Source organism: Mustela lutreola, chromosome 9 (assembly GCF_030435805.1).
Source record: "Mustela lutreola isolate mMusLut2 chromosome 9, mMusLut2.pri, whole genome shotgun sequence".
Classification (NCBI taxonomy): Eukaryota; Metazoa; Chordata; class Mammalia; order Carnivora; family Mustelidae; genus Mustela; species Mustela lutreola.
Window position 1 is genome coordinate 114,222,069 of NC_081298.1, and position 22,150 is coordinate 114,244,218.

General features: G+C 39.0%; 1 protein-coding gene across 1 annotated transcript in view; it reads left to right on the forward strand.

Annotated features, from left to right (window-relative positions):
* The window catches only part of CDKL4 (cyclin dependent kinase like 4), a 45,755-nt gene that overhangs the window by 7,483 nt on the left and 16,122 nt on the right, over positions 1 to 22,150 (forward strand). The window contains exons 2-4 of the mRNA XM_059188524.1: positions 7,911 to 8,134; positions 11,130 to 11,251; positions 19,378 to 19,450. Coding sequence (XP_059044507.1) covers positions 7,967 to 8,134; positions 11,130 to 11,251; positions 19,378 to 19,450 — 363 coding nt within the window. The 5' untranslated portion in view covers positions 7,911 to 7,966. The remainder of the gene's footprint in view (positions 1 to 7,910; positions 8,135 to 11,129; positions 11,252 to 19,377; positions 19,451 to 22,150) is intronic.

Sequence of the window (22,150 nt, forward strand, 5' to 3'; positions counted from 1 at the left end):
ATTTCCAGAGCCCGCAAATTGTTATGGGTTACTTTGGGTTTTGGTTTTAGGGTTTTTTTTTGTTTATTTATTTATTTATTTTTTAATTTTCTCTGGTCTTAGTGTTTTAGGAAGAGGATTCACCAACCTCTTTACCCCACAGTAGTCAAAGTCAGACCCCTGGTGCTTTTTCATGGGATTAAAAAAATATATATTTCTTACACAGAAACCATTCTAAATTCTCAGTCTCTAATTAGGTAAATTTTTATAAACTCTGTTTTTCTGGAAAATTATCCACTTCAGGGGCACTTGGGTAGCTCAGCAGGGGGCCTGCTCCCCCCACACCCCCGCCTGCCACTCTGCCTACTTATGACCTCTCTGTCAAATAAATAAATAAAATCTTTAAAAAAAATAAAATTACCCATTTCATCTAAGTTCTCAGATTCATCTTTATAGATGCCTGCATAGTAGCCTCAGGTTTTAAAAAAAAGTATTCTCTTTTTGTATATTCATTCTTTCTCCCTTTTTTATTGATTAAGCTAGTTATAGATTTGTCTGTTTTAATTTTTTTAAGGAACTAGGATTTGGGTTTATTAATAAGACCTATTATTGAAATGCCTGGGTGGCTCAGTTGTTTGGGCCACTGCCCTCAGCTCAGGTCATGATCCTGGAGTCCAGGGGTCCAGTCTCATATCATGCTTCCTCTGCTCTGCAGGTAACCTTCTTCTCCCTCTCTCTCTGCCTGCCACTCCCACTGCTTGTGTTCTTTCTGTCAAATAAACAAATAAAATCTTAAAATTAAAAAAAAAAACTATTCTTTTTGTATTCTCTATTCATTTCTGCTTTAATTTTATTGTTGCTTGTGCTTTATTCTGGTTTATTTTGTAGCTCTCTTTTTAGAGCATGGATTTCATTTGTTAGTTTTACTCCTTCTTCTTTTATATTGGTTTGATCTCTAGACTTTTTTCTTCTCATTTCTTTTTTCTTCTCATTTCTGTTAGGGTAACTCAACCATGGCATTATGAACATTTAGATAGAAAATTCTTTTTTTTTTTAAAGATTTTATTTATTTATTTGACAGAGAGAGATCACAAGTAGGCAGAGAGGCAGGCAGAGAGAGAGAGAGGAGGAAGCAGGCTCCCTGCTGAGCAGAGAGCCCGATACGGGACTCGATCCCAGGACCCTGAGATCATGACCTGAGCCAAAGGCAGCAGCTTAACCCACTGAGCCACCCAGGCGCCCTAGAAAATTCTTTATTATGGTGTTCTTTCCTGTGCATTGTATTCAGCAGCATCCATCACCTCAGCATACTCATAACAATCCAAAATATCTCCAGACATTGAAAAATTCTCCTGGGGGCCAAAATCACCCCGAGGTGAGAAACCCTGCTTTAAATGTATCTCATTGATTTAATATGTAATATTTTCATTATTATTATTTTTATTTACATGATTTCAGTCTGTATTTCCCCCTTCACCCAGCAGGTATTTAATTGAAAGCTTTTTTAGTTTCTAGGTAGAAAGTCTTTTGTATTATCTATATAAATAAATAAATAAATAAGATAAGATATATATGTACACCCTAAATATAACTATGTATAAATAATATGTGTGTTATGTATGTATTAAATATATGTATATTTATTCTGATTTCTAGTTTGATAGTTTGTGATCAGAATGCTTTTATAGTGTTTCTAGTTTATGAATGTTCTAGTTCTGATGTTTTCTTGATAACCTAATATATTGTCACTTCTTCCATATGTGCTTGAGAAGAAGGTGTATTTTAAATAATCAGAGTATAAAATTCAAAATATCTCTCTCCTAAAGGTCTACCTTATTGGTTACATTGTTTAGGTCTTCTACATACTTACATATCTTTTGTTTATTTGCCTTGCCTTTTCCTGAGAGTGGTCTGTTTAAATTTCATTATTAGTGTGTTTCTGTCCTAAAGTTTGTCCTAAAGTTTCTGCTTTGTAACAGTAATTGCTGTGTTATTTGGGGGCTTTTATATCTTCATTGTGAATTGTGGCTTTAGTATTAAAAATACCCCCTTTCATTGTATTTAATGCTTTTTTGTAGTTTTAATTCTACTTCATCAGATAGCAGGATCATAAATCTCCTTCCTTCATGTTTCCATTTGTCCTGAATACCTTTGCTTGTCTTTTTATTTTTAACCTTTCTGAGTCATTTTAGATGTGTCTCTTGAATAGAGCTTATATTTAGATCTTCTTTGGGAGCCAAATTGAAAATCTTTTTCATTTAATACATGACTTAAGCCCACTCATATGTATTGATATTACTGATACTAGTCTTTACTCTGTCATATTGTTTTATATTACAATTTTTACGTGTACAGTGTTAACCTGTGTTTCTTTCTCTATGTATTATATTTGGTTTTTATTTCTTACACTAATTTGGGTATATTCTTTTTTCTTTTTAAAGATTTTATTTATTTGACAGACAGAGATCACAAGTAGGCAGAGAGGCAGGCAGAGAGAGAGGAGGAAGCAGGCTCCCTGCTGAGCAGAGAGCCCGATGTGGGGCTCAATCCCAGGACCCTGAGATCATAACCTGAGCTGAAGGCAGAGGCTTAACCCACTGAGCCACCCAGGAGCCCCTGGGTATATTCTGAACACTTCTAGTTCCTGCCTTTTTTTTTTTTAAGATTTATTTATTTATTTATTTGACAGACAGAGATCATAAGTAGGCAGAGAAGCAGGCTGAGAGAGGGGGAAGCAGGTGACCTGCTGAGCAGAGAGCCTGATGCGGGGTTCGATCCCAGGACCCTGAGATCATGACCTGAGCCGAAGGCAGAGGCTTTAACCCACTGAGCCTTCCAGGTGCCCTAGTCCCTGCTTTCTTATTTAAGCTTTTATTCTCTGGTTTGTCTGTTTCTAATGGTATATTTTATTCCTCCATCTCAGTTATCAATGAGTTTATTCTGCTTTCTTCTTTCCCCTTCCATTTCTTTAACATATTTTTAATTGCATTACTTTCTACACTGTTAGCAGCAGTGTGTAACAGTGTAGAAACATAACATTTCTAACATGTAGAAACATTTCTAACATTTATATGTTATTCTTCCACCCTTGTCCTCACCTTTGTTATAGCCTTCAATGAAGTATGTTAAACGCTTACTATAAATCTCTTCCTGAAGTTTTCCCAATCAGCTCTTGGTTGAAAGTTATCACCTTGTAGATTCTTTGAGAAGGTTCATGATTATAGTATTCCTGGAGGTCCTGCATATTTAAACTGTATCTATAACTTTGGTACTTGAAGGACAGCTTGTTTGAATGTAAAATCCTGGCTTTCACTTTCTTCTCTTGAATTCCTCAGAAGGCTGCTATATTTTTCTGTGGCATGGTATATTCTCTTGACAAGTTTGATGTCACTCTCATTTTCCTACATTTCTGTTTAGTCTTTGTGCCTACAGACTATGAGAGTATTTTCTTTGATAGTTTTATTCAAATACATCTTTGAGTTGATTGTTCTGATTCCGTTTTCCCAACTACTGATGGGCCTTTACAGTATGTATAATCTGATCTTATTTTGTTGCCAGAAAAATTTCATAGTTTATAGTTTCAACTATTGGTTCTGTTCCACTGTTTTGTTTTCTTCAGAGACTCTGGATACATATGTCGGGTCTTCTTTGCCTATCTTCCATTTCAACCACTTTCTCTCTAAACTCTCTTACTTTGTCTTTGTCTCTTTTGTCTTTTGTATCTTTCATCTCTCACTTTGTCCCTTATTTTGTCTTTTTCTTCTCTTTCTTTCCTAAGTTCAATCAACTCTTTTTTTTTCTTTTTCTTTTTTTCCTTCTCTCTCTCTCTTTGCTTGGTTTGGTTTGGTTTGGTTTGGTTTACTTCTAGTCTTATTTGAATTTCTGATTCAAAGTGGCTTCTCATGGAGCACCTGTGTGGCTCAGTCAGGTAAACTCTGCCTTTAGCTTAGGCCATAATCCCTGGGTCCTGGGATTGAGCACCACGGAACCTGCTTCTTCCTCTCCCCCTGCTTCCCAGCCACTTGTGCTTTCTCTCCCTCTATCTCTCTCAAAAAATAAAATCTTAAAAAAAAAAAAAGTGGCTTTTCATATCTCCAAATGAATGTTAGAAGATACTTAAATCAGTTTGGAGTATTGTTAGTTTTCTTCTGCTTCATTGTTAGGTTTTTTTGGCATGATTGTTATCAAGGAAAATGTCCAATTCTCATTTCTATTTTCTTCCAATAGTAGATTTGTTTGGAGACTGCTTTTCTCTATTTTATAATTTCCTAGGCAGGTTTTGTCCTATAATAATTGACAGAAACCTAGCTTAAGAAAGTCCTTTCTGTCACTGTAACAAAGTGCAGCTTCTTTAATGAGTAGCACTCTTTTTTTTTTTTTTTTTTCCAACTTAGTGGTAAAGAGATTTGCATATCCTTCAGTTTGGGGGCTCTCTTTTGTCTTGCAGTGGCACAAATTTATCCCTCTTGCTTCTTTTTCCTTTCACTATCCAGTCTCTGACCGAGATCGGATAAGCCTCTCTCTTCCCTCTTGCTCAAGATTAGTGTCCCGCTAACTGATCTCCCTCAGTTTCCATGACTTTTATTTACATCCCTTCCTGGTGGCAAATGCTCTGATCTACCAGGACACACTTAATATTTTTATACTTGTGATGTATTTCCTCTTCAGGGGATGGCGGAAGGAAGATTTTAAGTCTATCTTAGGCCCTTCGTTTCCTCTTCTCTCTTCTTTACAGTTTTTCCAGATCCCACCCCATTCCTATATCTGCTCTTTGCAAAGGCTTATAGTGGAACCTTAAGAGATATCTCTTCCAGAATTTGGAGTTTACTTTTCTACTTAATACTTCCTGTTATTTTGGAAGCATTGCATTTATCTGGTTTTATTCTGCTTGATTTCTACAGCTTTGAGAAAGCTATGTGAAAAGATTTGATTTACACAGCTGCCATTATCCTCAGCTCTCTCAAAGTTCTCCACCATATACATCTTCACAAGCCATTTAGGTGTAATGTGGAACAGGTTTGAGAACTTTGAGTAGGGGTAGAGGATAAGAAAGAAAGCAATTTAAAACAAACGGATTTTGAGATGATTCTATTTGTGTAGAGATAGTCATCAAACAGATGTTGGTCTGTACCTCAGGTAAGATATTAGGAATTACTGCTTCTTACTCTGGTAGAGTCCCTAGTAAGCTGGAATTAGATCCATTAATCCCTTTGAGGAATTTCTGCCTTGGTCTAATTCCTGCCTGCATGCTCACACTCATCTTCCAGGAATATATAAGGGCTTCAGAAAACAGGTACTATTTAGATGTTACCAGATAAAGTACTATTTTCTGGTGCTTTGTTTCATCATATTCAGAAGTTTGGTTGATAGGACTATGAGAGATCTAAATGTTAGTCTGAGAGCTCAATCACTAATAAGCCACTTGGGGAAAAAAAATTAGATCAATAGATCAAATCATCTACCTACAGGGAAATAAAATAATACAGACTTAAATATCATAATTAAGCTTTTTGGCATATTCATAGTTTATTCCAGTAACCATAGGGCTTATCAAGCTGGTTAAATTCATAAATCCACAAAGATTTATACCAATAACTTTCTAAAGCAAATTCCTAGTTTCTACTGTTTTCTTCCCTGTCATTTAAAACTAGGCTAAAGAACAAATATATTCATGTTTGTATCTAAATACATTTAAGAGAATAATATCTATGTAACAATTCAGTATAACTAATAGAGTTTTCAGAACTTAATCTGTGATGAATTTTCCATGTTTTTTAAGTGTGTATGCTTCCCTTTCATAAGAGAGAGAATAAAATCTACAAATATATATATATATATATATATATATATATATATATATATATATATATATATGATCGTAGAATAGTTTAGTAAGAGTCATTTACCCAGGCAAACACTTTTCTCAGTTGTGTATTTCTGTGGTGGCAAGTCAGTGTAGATGATTTCTTTCTCATTGAGACAATGTATAGATGGAAAAGATGTTAGTGAAGGAAAAGAAAAAAAAAAGGATACTCATTTGAAACACAAGAAATTTAAAAAGTGGTCAACTCTTTCACTTGACATTTTGTTTTTACTAAGACCGGGGTTGTGCATTCTTTTGAATTAACTGAGAGGCAGCATAGCGTAATGATTCAAGTTGGGATCTCTGGAATCTGACTGCCTGGGTTCAAACTCCGTATTAGCTTTATTTTGCCTTGATTTTCTCATCCACATAATTGAATAAAAATAGTACTTGCTTACAGATTTTTTGATGCCCCCTTAAATTTTGCACCTGAAGGGAATGCCTCACTCACCTCACTCACTAAAATCCTGGCCCTGAGGTCTGTTCTGCAAATCAGGAAAGTAAGGCTCAGCTATTATTTGACCTTTGCCCAAGATCATGTGTCCATTCAACACAAGAGATTTCAAACTCAGAAGGCCCTAACTCTGAAGCCCCACTCTTTCAACCCTTTGTTTTCTCTGCCAAATAAGCTTATCTACTACTACTTGGGCAGGTGGGAGCACCAGGCAACATAATAGTATTGCCAACAGACATGTCCTTAAAGGATAATGCTAGTAATGGAAATGAGGAAAAAAAAGATAGATGGATTGCTAAGCCTTTTTCAATGGTTATAATATAATAAAGGTCTAATGTCAAAATAGGAATTGAAATAAGGTGCTTTGGACAGGTGGCTGAGGAACCTACTAAGTTAAATGAGAATTTCAGAATACAAGTGTTCATTGACATTGTCAGAGAAGCTATTTTTCTTGAAGTTAAGGAAGTAGGGAGGGAAAACATTGTGTTTAGGACTGTAGCATGGTATGAATGGGAACTTCCAGGGACAACATCTAACAAATGATATGTAACAGTGGTTTATGACAATTAGGCATGTGGTTAAAATAAATTTCAAGACCAGTGAGCTCCTTGCAGACGGCATTACTAATTTTTATAGAGTATGACCATTCACTGCCTTAGTGGGAAAGAGCTATGTTAAGAGGTTGGACTTTACCACCTGCAAATGTAATGCTCAAACAGCATTAGGCTGTCAGATATCTATTGTGCTAGTTAAACGATTAAACTTTTAAAAATGAAAAAAAAAAGTACATGTTTAATAGAATAGTTGTACAGATAAGATGTAATTTTCATAGGACAATGTTAGTGAAGTATTTTTAGTTCCTAGACTCATTTATTTAATAATGTTGGTCTTATTTGTTATTTAATATGTAATCCGATCGCCACATAATTCATGAGTGGGCGAGGCAGGACAGAAAAATTAAATATTTCCGTGGAAATCTAGATGAAAGAAAGCATTCAGGAAAATTAGAGAAACCTGTTTTCTTTTTTGTGCTTTTTATTTTCTTTGGAAAATTAAGGATCTGTTCTTTCATACATGTAAAAGCTAAGAGCAATAAATGATGTGCTAAAAAGATGTTACTCTTTGTAATGGCTGCTTTGTTCCACAGTCCACATTCACTCTTTCTTCTCTCCACCAGGGGGAAGTATAGTACTTTGTATGTGTCTTGTTCTCAGTTCTTTCTAGTTCTCCAAATCCCAGGGGTGAGAAAAGATAAACACTAAATGTGAGAGTATGAGATGTTCCTTAGCTGGATTTTACAGCACCATATTTTAATCATTTACTTGAGGATAATGAAAATAGACTAGACAAGTTTTCTTTCCACAAATCCTTTAATTCAACTGAGGTAAATGCAGATCTATTATAAGAAATATGTGAAATCTTTGCAGTAACTGGAAGAACCATATTAAGCCGACCGAATTCCCAAAATAATGTTCAAATGTTTTTTTAGTATATTTAAAAGTAATTGATGGAAATAAGCCTTTGGCATCCTGAGTAAATCGGTTTCATGTACGACAAGACTGTGAGAACATTGTCCTTGATCACTTGACTAAGCTGAGTCATCTTATTTTCCAGGTGTAACATTGTGCTGCAAGTCAGTCAATACAGTAATTTAAGTCCTGTCAACTATAATGGAAAAATATGAAAAATTAGCCAAGATTGGAGAAGGGTCCTATGGGGTTGTATTCAAGTGCAGAAACAAAACCTCTGGACAAGTGGTAGCTATTAAAAAGTTTGTGGAATCTGAGGATGATCCAGTTGTTAAGAAAATAGCACTAAGAGAAATACGGATGTTGAAGGTAGGTTGACTTTCTCTGAATATCTATAACATCATGGTACTGGAAGACCTATGTATGCCAAAATTACAATTTCAATGAATTTTGAAGTGATTTTTTTTCTCATTGGACTTAAATTTCTTGATATCAGCAACTATGGAAAATAAATTGATTATTACTTTGGACTTTGGCAGTTCTGATATTGAAGTACCTCTATTCTGGTTGGTAAATATTCACTGTCCTAAGTCCTTCAGCCCAGTGTTTGCCCTCCCTGTCCCCTTTCTTGGCCTTTCTCTGCCCATCCCCTTCCCAAATCCTTCTCCCCACAAACCAGCAACTAGAAGAACATCTCCTAGCACAGGAGCCCACAGGACTGTACCAGTGCCCCTGTAGGCATCGAGACGGAGTGGTCCTTCCTGCTCTCCACTGGTTCTTAGGCATATTAAGTATCTCCCCCATCTATGTATACACATTTTCCACAAGGATTTTGTTAGTTGTTTTGTTTTGTTTTAAGTAATCTCTATGCCCAATGTGGGGCTTGAACTCAGGACTCAGAGATCAAATCACAGTCTCTACAGACTGAGTCAGCCCAGTAGGTACCCCTAAAGTTGTTTTTACTCTGAAAGGATTTGAATATAAGTCTTCAATGTAAATGCTTTCCTATCCTAGAACTCTTCTGTTTAGACCCATAAAAGAACTGTGGATGCTTCTCACCCAGCATCCTTATCTTATCAGAGAGGAAAGTGAAGCACAGACAGCACTTCTCAAACATTAATGTGGGAATTCCCCAGGGGACTTTGCAAAAGTCAAAGGTCCTTTCTATCTTTCTGAGTCAAAGGTCCATGGTCAGCCTGAGATATGGCATTTCCAGCAAACTGCCCGATGGCACAGAAGGTGCTGGTAGACCACACTCTAAATAATAAAAGTGTGATTTCCTCAAGAACACACAGCTGACATTTACTTTCGACATGGGTCCTCTTTTTTTAGGAAAACCCCAGAAATTGCTTTTTAGGGGAAGATAATAATGATCATATTATCTGTCCTTCTAAGTATTATTTGCAGTAGGTTTCCTCAAACTAATACTAGTTTAAAATATAAGTTAGTAGACACGGGGTTTTCAAGAGCACATCCATCATTAAAACCGGTCCACTGTTACCTCACAGCCAGCAGAGGGCGCTGGTTAGCCAGCCAACTTTGTCCCAGCGCTCAGCTACAGGGTGTGTCGGAACCCGCTGTGCGTTGTTTTCCAATACTAGCAATGATTTTATCCACCACCTCTCTCCTCTTCAAGACTGCAAGGAATGTTAACGCTCTGGTAGTACCTCCTGGGTCACAATGCCCAAATGTAAGCATGGACATTAAGGTGAAAAGTAGCCAGATTCCACCTTAGCTTGGTGCCTCGTGATGGTTCTCTTAACGAACCTCTTGCCAGCTTTGATATGTTACACACCGCAGGCCCTGGGCAGGCTCCTCCCGTGATAAATTTACCTAACCTTCCTCACATCCTCCTATTATTTATTCAAATGTGATTTGATTTCTGTCCTCCTTATTAAATGCTTTACTTATATAAGTCACTGTTTCTCTGGGCTAAGTTGATTTCATTTGCAAAGGGGATACAAATTGCTTATCTACCCAAAGACAGATTTGACCAGGTTAGCATCTACGAATCCCGAGCTCTCCTGGTAAAGACACTGTTTCATTTCCGTCGTGTGGCTTTCAGTGTAGCACAAAGCCGCTGACTTACCTGTGTGAACTGTTTCCTCCATTTTGCGTTTCTGTTCTTGGCAAATCGATTTTGTGCTTTAGGCATATTTTTAATATGTAATAGAGTCCTTTTACCCAAACTGTTGAGCACATAGTCGCAAGGTAATTTTTTTTCCCTCTCACACCATGTTTACAGATACTGAAGTAAAGGATGCTATCAGTCTTGGGCCTGCAAAATATTTATGCAGCGCTCACTATATGCAAAATACTGTGTTCCCTCTATATGGGTAATCCCCCCTGAGTAAGCAGTATAGGGTTTGAAAAGTGATGTATCTAATACACCAGGGAAAAAACAAGGAAGATGAGTTATATAAAGGGGGAATGATCAGATATCCTGGTTTATTGCTTTTGTCCCAGAGTCCAGTCTAATTAGCACCCTCTTTCAAAAGCCTCCTGGTTTCTGTGCTAAATTGTATGGTCACCCTAGACTTAGGCAGGGTAACCATATCCCTGTTTGCCTGGGACAGTCTTGTCTAATACTCCATACTCTAATAGGATGGCAAATTATATAGTTACTCTATGGTGGATTATCTTACATAATTAGAATTTTTCCTCTGGTTTACAACATTAAACAGAGGCTACCTGTGAAATGTTTCATCTTGAGATACAATTTAATACATAAAAAAATCTAAGCATAAGAGAAAACAATAGAATCAGAGAACAGAGCTGAAAATATAAACAAAAACACACTATAGGGACTCAATAGGCAATTTAATCAGATTTGGAAGTTGGGCCTCTAGTATTTCTGAGAGTCAACACTAAAATCCAGACTCTGTTTAAACCTCTTGACATTTATATTAAATCCGTGGCAATATGCAGGCTAAATGGGGATTGATAATTTTTATAGCCTTTTACTCAATAACTCCATCTCCTCAGTTTTTTATCCAGGTTCCTTTATGACTTGGATATTTAGAATTTTCACTAAATCCATAAAGTATTTATGGTATCAGTGCCTATATTTTATGTTGTGTGCTTTGCTTGCTATCTCCGGAGAGATTCAAGCAGTTTAATTACTATCTGTTACAGGTACATTAGAAGGAGAAGAAGAAAAATGTCTCCTTTTTTTTTTTCCAACCTTAAGTGTCTATGATTCTTACTAAGAGTAGTTCCTCTTGTGAGTAACCATAATAAAATTATCCACAAGAGATGCATGGAGAATGATAAACAAGGCCTTCTGTTGTTTAAACTGTAGGAATCTGGGGAAAAACTATCAGGAAAAACAAATCGCTGAAGTTTTATTTCAATTCCATTGCAGCAATTAAAACACCCAAACCTTGTGAACCTCATTGAGGTGTTCAGAAGAAAAAGGAAAATGCATTTAGTTTTTGAATACTGTGATCACACACTTTTAAATGAGCTGGAAAGAAACCCCAAAGGGTAAGTAATCTGGAAACTGAAGCTCTGTATGGCTACTCAATTTCATATGTGAAATTAACTAGCAAATTTCAGATCTGAAGCACACTTCTCTTTCTATCAAGATGCATCTGCTGGCTATCCCCTCCCATCTTAGTTAGGATGTGCTCAGAGGGAAACAAATATTAACCTAGAGTAAAAACATCAGGAAAACAAATCAACTGCAGATACAAACCATATACATTTTGAGGCTAACTTGTGTACCGGCTTACCTCGGAGATCTCGCAGATTTGGTTTCAGATCACAGCGATAAAATTTTTTGGTTTCCTACTGCATGTAAAAGTTGTTTACACTATATGGTAGTCTATTAAGTGTACAGTAGCATTACATCTTAAAAAAAGTATATACTTTAAAAATAACATATTGCTCTAAAAATGCTATCATATGAACTTTCAGTGAGTCATAATCACTGATTGCAGATCAGCATGAAATACAATAATAATGAAAAAGTATGAAATATGAGAATTACCAAACACAGAGATTCAAAGTGAGCAAATGCTATTGGAAAAATAACAACATTTCCTTCAGGATGTATTTAGCAGCAAGGATTCTCTCTCTCTCTCTCTCTCTTCCCCTCTCTGTCTCTTTTTAAGTTTTATTTTTTAAGTAATCTCTATACCCAACATGGGGCTCAAACTCATGACCCTGAGACCAAGAGTCTCCCACTCTTCCACCTGAGCCAGCCAGGCGCCCCCACAGGGATCTCTGAACTACCCACTTTTCACTCTTTTTGAGTCTTAAAAGTGTATAAGTGTATTTTTAGTCTTATAAATGTATACATGTGCTTTTGGCCTACCTGAGACTTGGATTTACATAGGGGAATACAACTACGAACAGTGCAGACCATGCCACCCTTTTTATGAAATGCCAGGTACTTCCATATAACAGCGGTTAATTTAAAACATCCACCTGCCTCCACTCCCTTCCTAAAACCTACTTGAATAACAGCCAAGAGAGTGTAAACCCTGTGAATAGCAAACGGAGGTAAACAACCAGACCGCATACGTACCAACCCTATTTGAGCCCTTTGTTTATTGGGTGTAAATTCACAGTTTGGAGCAAACACTGGTGTGAGATATGAGGCAATCAACCTAGAGGACATGTGGGATGAGCTGTGGGGTGGTGAGCTGAAGATCAAGAGACCCGAGGACTCAATTATCTCATTCAGAAGATCTGATTTAACACCAAGATGGTGGAAGTGTACTGCTACGTGCCCGATGAAACCTTTGGTGTCCTCTACTTTTTGGATAGAGACAAAAAGCACTTTTTAGATCAACAGCTGAGTACTCAGTACTGGCACTGTGTTGGATTTGCTCAAGCAAAGAAACTGCATGTATGTGCAGCAGCTGAAATTGGCATCACCTGATTAAACTTAAAATGATCTATTCCCATTCTCTAAGACCCTCTGAGTTCTACGGTAAGTTAATTAGTAATGTGACAGAAACTGCTTCCCTTCCAGAGGAAGGATTTTCCTTTCCATTGTACTATGTATAATGGAATAATCCTTCCTTCAAGAAGCTTAGGATCTAATGAGGAACCAGAAATACAAAGAAACAATTATAAGCGATTATAGCGTTATAAAACGCTATAAAACGGGTTTACCAAACTTCAGCTGTCCACTCCACTTCTGGCTGATAGGAGCATGTTATACACACCCATAAGTCAGACTTCAGCTTGATTTTAGCTTTATTGAGGTAAAATTGACATATAAAAGGTTTGCATTTCTCTCCCAGTTAACTGTTCATAGAAAATTTCCCATAAGACGGGGTGTGGTTTGGTGGAAAGATGGCCGAGAATCATGAGTACTGAGAAATATGGTAGTGAGGGTTGCACAAGAAGCATGTCCCAGATTATCCTTTCTTTGAAATGGCTTCCTGATTTCAGTGGGGATCATGGGATCCCTGGATGACAGAGGCCAAGTGGTAGTTCTTCATTTCGAGAATTGCGGTGACAGGCAACAGAGCCATAGTGATGATCAAAATGGTTTAATTGACCATACGTTCTCTCGAACCAAAACAGATGGGCAGATCACTAAGGTTCTATTTTTCTGTAAAAACTGGAGACTAGAGGCTTGACTTGCGTCACCACAATAGGCAGTTCACAGAACCGGGGCCTTGTGACTTAAGGGAAGATGGCTTTCCTTGAGGAGTGGACCAGCAATAACATCACACATCCGCACTTAATTCTTCCTCTTAGCCTACCCCAAAGTACTCTGCAGCCATTCACCAGAACATATGCTGGGAAAAGAAAAATAGCCTATCTTTCAGGAATTAATGGCCAGGCTCTGAGGTAAAACCAGTCACCAGTGACCTTGAAAGCCACTGAGGTCAGTTAGGGGGTAATGGGGAGCAGGAAGCAGGAAGTGTGGTGGTATATGAAATCTTGATTCAAACCCACCTCACTAGTCCTAGTAGGTCCACAAATCCATCCTTGAGATTATTTCCCCCTTTCCTAACTGGATAGTTTAGAGAGATACACCAGCAGATGGAAGAAGAGCCAGCTGGCTCTGGGCCAAGGAAGGGGCTGCTGTGCTGTGTTTTCTTTACCAAACTAGAAAACTGAAAGCCATACTGTGCGTCTAGGGAAGAGCATGGCTTGACACTATGAGGACCTTGAGGAGGCACAGCTGGGAGGTAGGTGAGCTTGATGTGTACGAAAAATCTTCTCCAACGCTCATATCGCCTCGTATCTTTGGATCTCCTCCTCCTCATTTTACTAATGAATTTCTGGCGTTCAACTTCGATTGCCATCGGCAACCATTAGCCAGGTTTCAATCACCAGTTTAGCAATCAGCTCGACTCATTGCTAGCTGCTCCAGGTAGTCTGGTGAAACTGGAATCTCTAGGAAGTGCGCCCATAGTGTTACAATCAGCCCAGGCTAAACTCTGGCTCTTCCTCTCTGGTCCTACGTCAGTGAAATCCATGCTCACAGGCATTCCCCATTGTAAATTAGCAGCATCTCAGAGTCCTTTTTGCCGTGTAAACCTTTTCCTCTGACTTTGTAGTAGGCCCCCTGAGACACACTGGACTGTGACTTTAGTTAAGGTTTGGAGACCTCTCAAGGTCTGAGAAGAATCCCCGTGTGGCACAGCTACTCAAGTGAGAGTATTAGAAGGTTCTTGTCAAGGCAAAACCAGCCTCATCATTCGAGTTGGGGGACTGGTTTGCCTGAGACGGGATGTTTGGTGGGAGCTGGGGTGCTCTCCGTTTCATGAACACTCCCGAGGGTCACATTTCAATTTTCAAAGTATAGATAGCTCTTTCTCAGTTAATTAACTGAGAAATTAATTAACCTCACAGAAGTTAAATTTGTGTTGTCACTTAGCACCCTGCAGGATTATTCTCCGTGTTTGATTCTTCAGTCATTTCATGTTATTCTTATAGGTCCATTAAGTGAGTCCTATAGATACAAGCAATAACGGGTTCTTTTACGGCGAGCGTTGAAACTTTCGGTTTCCCAACTGTGCATTGAACAAAGATATTAGAGCCCTAACCCTGTCCTTTTTAAATTTGTCATTAAGTTAGAGCCAACCCGCCCCACTTTTCTTGTATTATTTATGTTTCCCATATTGTTCTGTCACATTCAGTCTTCCAAAGGCTTGCCTTGAGTAGGCATTTTATTCCAGATGACAGATGATTTTACAACTAGATCATCTCTGGGTGCCCATCTACCAGCTAGTTGAGTCCCTAATGGTAGTTAGTGATTAAATCAGATAGCCAATCCCCAATCACCAAGGCCTTAGTTCCTGGCCCACATCCACTTCTGGTATCGCATTCTGAACGGTTCAGGATTCCACAGGAGAATTCACTCCAACTGGCTTAAGCAGAAAGGGATTTATGACAGGGTGCTAGTTTATAATTTCCAAGAGTGCCAGAGAAACGGGCTTAGTGAAGAAGCTACCCCTGAACTGAAGGAAAACACAGGGAGGGGTCAGAGAATGTCTCGGGAGGGGAGGAGAAGGAACAATAAACAAAAGGTCTGGAGGCGTAAACAGGCTAGGCCTGCTCAGGGAACGGAAACCAGTGGGGCTGGGGAGGAGTATCTATGGGAAGACGGGAGGGGACAGAAGGGGAGGAGGTTAATCCAAGTGACCACGTGAAGGGGCTGGCAGACCTGAGACAAGGTTGGCTTGTAATCTCAGCAAGGGTTTACTGAGGACTCACTTTGTCTGGGGTATGGATAGTAGACATGAGGTTTCCCCATGGTGAAGTCATATAACGAATTAAGGCAAAGATGAGGAGTCCTGATGGCAGCAGCAAGGTCCCTCCAAGTGATAGAGAGAGCACAGCCCCTGAGCAGTCCGGTCTGAATTCCCCCATGGTGACCCACTCCTTCGTCTTGCGCCGGGACGTCTGGTGTTTGCTCTCGGGCCTTCACTGCTCCTTGCGGTATTTGTCTCTGCCCTCACCCAGCGTCTAATACTTGAACACTGAGGGGCGGCTGACTTCTGAAGCTTTTTATTTCACCCCAAAACACTTTGAAACCTGCTGCCTGTGGCTGAATCGTGTTGCAATTCTCTATCTTTCTGGAATGAGCCCTGCGCGAATCTGTCTTCTCTCCGATAACTATCTTCTCTTTGTAAGATCAGTGGTATGTGTTTGTAGCCGGTATTTTGTACAGATGTTGTGTTGCCTGTGATGGAACCTGCCTTCTGGGAATCGGAGCTCTTCTGTTCAGAGCAGAGCCGTGATTCAACCCGGGAGATGCCACAAAGCAAACGTTCCTCTTCCACAGCAAGAGTTCAGGACTTTGCTACAGCATTCATTCATGTCCAAATCGATGTTATTAACATAGAAACTTCGGTTTCACCAGTCTCTGAACCCTCACCCTAACTCATTTCCTGATTCCAGGACTTGATCCCCCCGTTCCTGCAGTGCTTGGATCCCCTCCAGCATTCCATGTCTACGTGAATCGGGCCCGTGTTTCGCTCACAGGCTCTTGCAAGGCCTGAAATCCATTTCCCTTCCCTCCACCACCACCGCTCTAACCAACATCACCACATCTCGCCTACATTGTTAAGTCAGCTGCCTCATAAACCATCCTGTCTCCACTCAGTGTGCAGAAATCCACTCTCCGTATTCTGCCACTTATCTTTTTCATGACTTTCAATGACTTTCCTTTAGACTTAGAGTAAAATCCAAACTACCTACCCAGATCTGTAAGGCCCTCCATGGTTTGGCCCCAGCCAGCCTCACCAACCTCTTCACTCATGCTTTGGCCACACTGGCCTCCTAACTGTTGCTCCCACATACCTGTTCTTTCTCACCTCAGGGCTTTTGCCATTCTCATGGGGGGGTCTTCTTGTCTTTCTAGAGGGTTTCAGGTTCATCCACTGGCCTCACCTGATCTCAGACCCTCATTTCCTAAACCTATGGAGATATGAAAACCCAGACTCTCAGGAGATAGTCTTAATGAACTTATGTGGCATTGTTCCATCTGTACACATGAGGAAAACTGCAGGCACAAATAACTTACCCAAGGTTCTAAAACTTGGAAGCAGCACAGCTGGGATTTGAACTCTGCCTCATAGGGCTCAAAATGGCTATACTCGTCTTTCTCTTATAAAAACATTAAAGCAATGGTGTCGGTGGCATGGCTCTAGGCAAAGAGGGGAAAAAGATCAGGTTATATCAGAATTCAGGTAGGGGCACCTGGGTGGCTCAGTTAAGCCTGTGCCTTCAGCTCAGGTCAGGATTCCAAAGTCTTGGTTTTGAGTCCCTTATTGGGCTCCCTTCTCAGTAGGGAGCCTGCTTCTCCCTCTGCCTCTGCCACTCCCTCTGCTTATGCTCTCTATCTATCTTTCTCTCTCTGTCAAATAAATAAATTGATTAAATTAAAACAAACAGCCTTAAAAAAAAAAAAAAAAGAATTGAGTGCAGGAATTAGAAATGGCTCTAGACACTTCTAGTAGAAAGAGATTTAATATTGAGAATTTGGAGCTTTCACAATATTAGAAATACTTAATAATTAGAAGAGCTGGAATCAGAGGGCTGCCACCAGACCACAGGATATCAGGACTGTGCCGCCATAACTATGACCTTAACTCAGAAAACTGCCCTGAGGAAAATCCTTCCACACACTGTTGCTGTTTCTCAGCAAGTACCGCAGATCCACACGGTGAGCTCTTGTAGCTGGTTCAATGCTCGAGTCACACACAGGCCGTCCCACACCTCTGTGAGACCAGCATCACCTGTAGGATGTGTTTAGTTTTTAACAAGGGATCTAAACATATGATTTAAATTTCCAAGTATGATAAAACATTAAGGCCAAGTGATGGCTATGTTTGGAATATTAGATCATTTTAAACTTTTTAATTAAAAAATTCTTACAGTAGACACTTAGCAAAAGACATATTGTGTTTCAGATTTTCGAAACTATGCAGTCACCCCATCCCCACAAACACAGTTGAAAAACAAACAACGCGTGGGTAAAAATATGTGCAGCACATATGCAGACTCTGGTATATAATGAGTCTTCATGAATCAGTTTTGAAAAGGGTAAACAGACCAGTCACAAAAGATATAAAGACCATGAATACGAAATAATCAAAAGAAGACACGTCATGTCCATTAATCATGTGAAAACAAAAGTCGCTAATAGTGAAATGTCAACGAAAACCAAAATGAGCTATCTTTTTATTTTAACCACAGTTTGACAAACAACAATGGCAAAACCAGATGTTGGCAAGACAGTAAGGAAATAGGGACTTGAACACACAGAGGTTCCGTGGGCAATATGCAACTGAAGGCGCCATCATGGGACAGTGATGTGAGCCATGGAAAGGCATCAAGAGAAAGTTAAAGGGAATGTAATTGCTATAATTTATAGAGATGGTGACACCAAGTAGACTACTCCCAGACAAATGTCAATTGCCCAGATCTCCAATTCCGCAGTGAAAAATACCTTCCAGTATTTCCAGGATCCTGCAGGGACAAGAAGCACCCAGCCTCTCATTCTCATGGGACACGGGTTCTCCCTGGCCTCCCCAGCTGCGCACCTGCCTGCTCACCAGGTGTAAGAAACTTACACAACTGCAGCACATACTCGAGTGTGTTTCCAAATGGCTGGAAGTCAATCTTTGAGTATGCCTTCCTTCCTGCAAAACCAGGTTTTAGGTCTATCGGAAGGTCACATCTGCAGGATCAAAATTCAACATGTGCCTACCATAGGTCCTAGAAATCCCACTTCTAGAACTTGCCTTAAAAAGATAATTGCACAACTGTAGTAAGATGGATGATTATACATATTTTGTTTCTAGGAATGAAATTGAGTCAATCTAATTGCTCACCAGTGGGAACTAACTAAGTAGATTATGACACATCCATGTAATGAGACCACGAAATAGACGTAAACGCATTAGTATTTATACCTCTACACATATATATGCTTCCTGAAAGAGGAGGGGGACGTTGCAGAGAATGAAATGTGTGACTAGCCAGCTGTGAGAGACAGTTCTTCATGGATATACTCTTTAAATTTTAAATTTATACTCTTTAAATTTTGAGCCATATGAATGCATTTATTTAAAATTAAAGGAACATCTGTGTGGCTCAGTCTGTTACGCATCTGACTTTTTCCGCTCAGATCATGATCTCAGGGTTGTGAGATCGAGCCCCACACTGGCCTCTGCACTGGGCATGGAGCCTGCTTAAGATGCTCTCTCTCCCTCGCCCCCTCTCTAAAAATAAAGTTAAAAAGTAAATGCAGAGGAAAAAAAAAGTAGTAAATGCAGAGAGAGACAGAGAGAGGGAAAGAAACAGAGGTGCCTGCCTGAAGAGAAAGTTTGGGGTAAAAAGTTTTGAGTCAGCACTTTCTATTCCTTTACTTTGCAAGACTGTTTGGATTTTTGTGATAAACCGTTTCTACGGATATCTAAAATTTTCAAATTACAAAAGAAAATTTGTATCTATAATGAAAATACAGTAAACCAACTTCCATGAACACATGCAAAAAAATATATCCTCAGCACCGTTTGCACCGTGTTTGTTGGCCACTGCAGGCCCTCACCCCTGCATTTCTGTCCCCAGCTCCTGTTCCTGACTCCCCATCTTAGGAGTTTTTATTTCCTTTTTAATTTTCTTTCCCCCAGAGTTGCTGATGGAGTGATCAAAAGTGTATTATGGCAAACACTTCAAGCTCTTAATTTCTGTCATAAACATAACGTAAGTAACATTTTCCAACATATTTGTTAATGTCTTCTTTTCTCCTAAATAGCTCAGGGATTGCCTTAAAGAGCTAAAGATGGAGGGAAAGGAAGAAAGTCACAGAATATGGGAAACTTAATCCATGGCTTTTTTTTTTTTCCAATTTCCATGAAAACCAAATATTCCTTATGAATTAGAAGCTTGTATGAACTCAGTGTTCCTTCTGCTCATGGCACTTGGTTTGATTTTGTTTTTATGTTTTTTGAGTCTTTTATTCTCCAACAGGCCCTCTTCCTCTATCCTTTAAAAAATATATATATTTAGCATTAGTTTTTTAGATCCATAGTTCTCAAACTTGAGCATGCATCAACACCCCTGGAGGTCTCATTAAGATACGGTTTGCTGGGCCCACCCACAGTTTCCGATTCCATAGGTCCAGGGTAGGGCCCCAAGAATTTGCATTTCTAACATTTGCCCAGTTAATACTGAAGCTGCTGGTCCAAGAAACACACTTTGGATACTACTGTGTTCTAGAAATCATTGCAGCTGATTGCTTTGTATGTGTCATTTAACTTGTTCTTTCACCTGTATTTCTAGCAAATTAGTATTTGTGTCTAGAGACTTGATAATTTGGGGTTCAGTTTTTCAGACAAGAATATTTCATATGTAATGCTGTACATGTCTTCTTGCATCAACATCATGAGGCATATGTCAGCTTGACTCATTTTTGATCATCTTGAAATAGATTAGTGGGTTTAAGAGCTATTAGTTTGATCCTCTCCACTATGAATTTCCTGGTCAACCTTTTTACTTGATGACTTTAGCCTTCATTGATGATGACTGCCTGTATCTAGTATTTCATTAGGGTTAAAAGATGGTGATTTTCAAACTCTATTATCTCTTCTGCATTTATTAATTTTAGTTATATGGAAAAGAACCCACCCTGACAGACTCTGGCTACTATTCAGAATGATAAGTTCGTATCTTAGCAGCCTCCAAGAGTGAACAACAAAGGTTTTAGAGGAATGTAGGCATCATTACAAATTTATAGATCTTACACATTTGATGTGTTTCAATCCTTTGCAATCATGGTTCTCTCTGATGTTCAAATTGTCCCATCTTGGGCCAATGGGAGCTTAAGTTGGTTTCTGGGGAATCACTGCTATAATGATAGTTTTTTAAAAAATAACTCTAGACCTTTTGAGTTGGTGCCTAGAGAGAGGCAGTACCTGCTCAGGGATAGAGGCTACCAATATGGTCAGTTTTGATGCCAGCAGAATATCTATCATAGTCTAGGATTGCTGGAAAAGAATGCAAAATCATGGAAATAAATTTCAATACTTAGAGGAAGCTTCCCTTAGTTTTAAGAAAGTCAATGAAGAGTTTGTTAGGAACAATCAAAAGCTTACATTTTCTATTAATAAAGTATTGAGGTGGGGCACCTGGGTGGCTCGGTCGGTTAAACATCAGACTCTTGATCTCAGCCCAGGTCTTAACCTCAGGATCGTTAGTTCAAGCCCCGCATTGGGCTCAATGCTGGACGTAGAGCCTACTTAAAAAAAATAAAAATAAAAAATATTTTGTTCACAAGATACATAAGCCTGGTTTTCATGATGCAAATGCTTTCAAATACATACTAAAGATGACACTGAATTAAAACCACACCTCAGGGCACCTCGGTGGCTCAGTCAGTTAAGTGTCTGCCTTCAGCTCAGGTCATGATCCCAGGGACCTGGGATCGAGCTCTGCATCGGGCTCCCCACTCAGCAGAAAGCCTGCTTCTCCCTCTCCCTCTGCTGCTCCCCTGCTTGTGCTCTTTCACACTCTCTTTCAAATAAGTAAATAAAATCTTTTTAAAAATTAATTAAACCACATCTCTGTTGCTTTCTACCGTATTATCAGAAGTATTAAAGCTTACCTAAGGTTCTTGTAGGAGTCTTCTGTGTAATTAAAATGATTTTTTGAAATTCTGTATACCATAAGTATTTGTCCTTTATCTCTGTAGGCAGACACTTTCCTCTGTACTGGGTTATACACGTGAATGCAGTGTCTGTGCTGATTTATCTTTGTATCTCCTCAACACCTAGCATGGATCTCTTTATATAAAAGGTGCTCACTCAATAAATATTTATTGAATAACTAGATGAATGAATGAATCAATCAATCAAACAACTTACCTACTGGTTGTGACTTACTATTCCCACCAGACCCAAACATTATTAGAGCTCAATGCAACTGCTATCATTTCTCTCCTCAGAACAACAGGTTTTAAACCTCCCGTTGATAATCCAGGACCTCTATTAAAAAGGGATAATTTTTCAGATGAACTTCCCTCCTCCAACATGGGAATTATTTCTGAACTCTGGTTATGCTATGGTTAGCCTAAAGTGCATGCAAAGGAAAAAATTTAGGTCAGATGAAAGCTGTTACAATACTACATCTGAAATCTTTATCCTCTCCTTATTTTTAAAGGAACCCTCATGATATTCTCAATAGAAAAGGCAATCTGACCCAATGGTGTTGCTGAAAATTCACAGCTTTCAACCTATGGAGACCATGACTACCTTATTCTCTCCAGAGTGGTGATCCTAACCAAGACAAGGAAGGTTAAAGTAATGAGGGATTAAGGTCTTATTAATAGAGACCACCTGGAAGCTCATTAGAAATGCAGAATCTCAGGCCCACCCTAGATCTACTGAATCAGAATCTGCATTTTAA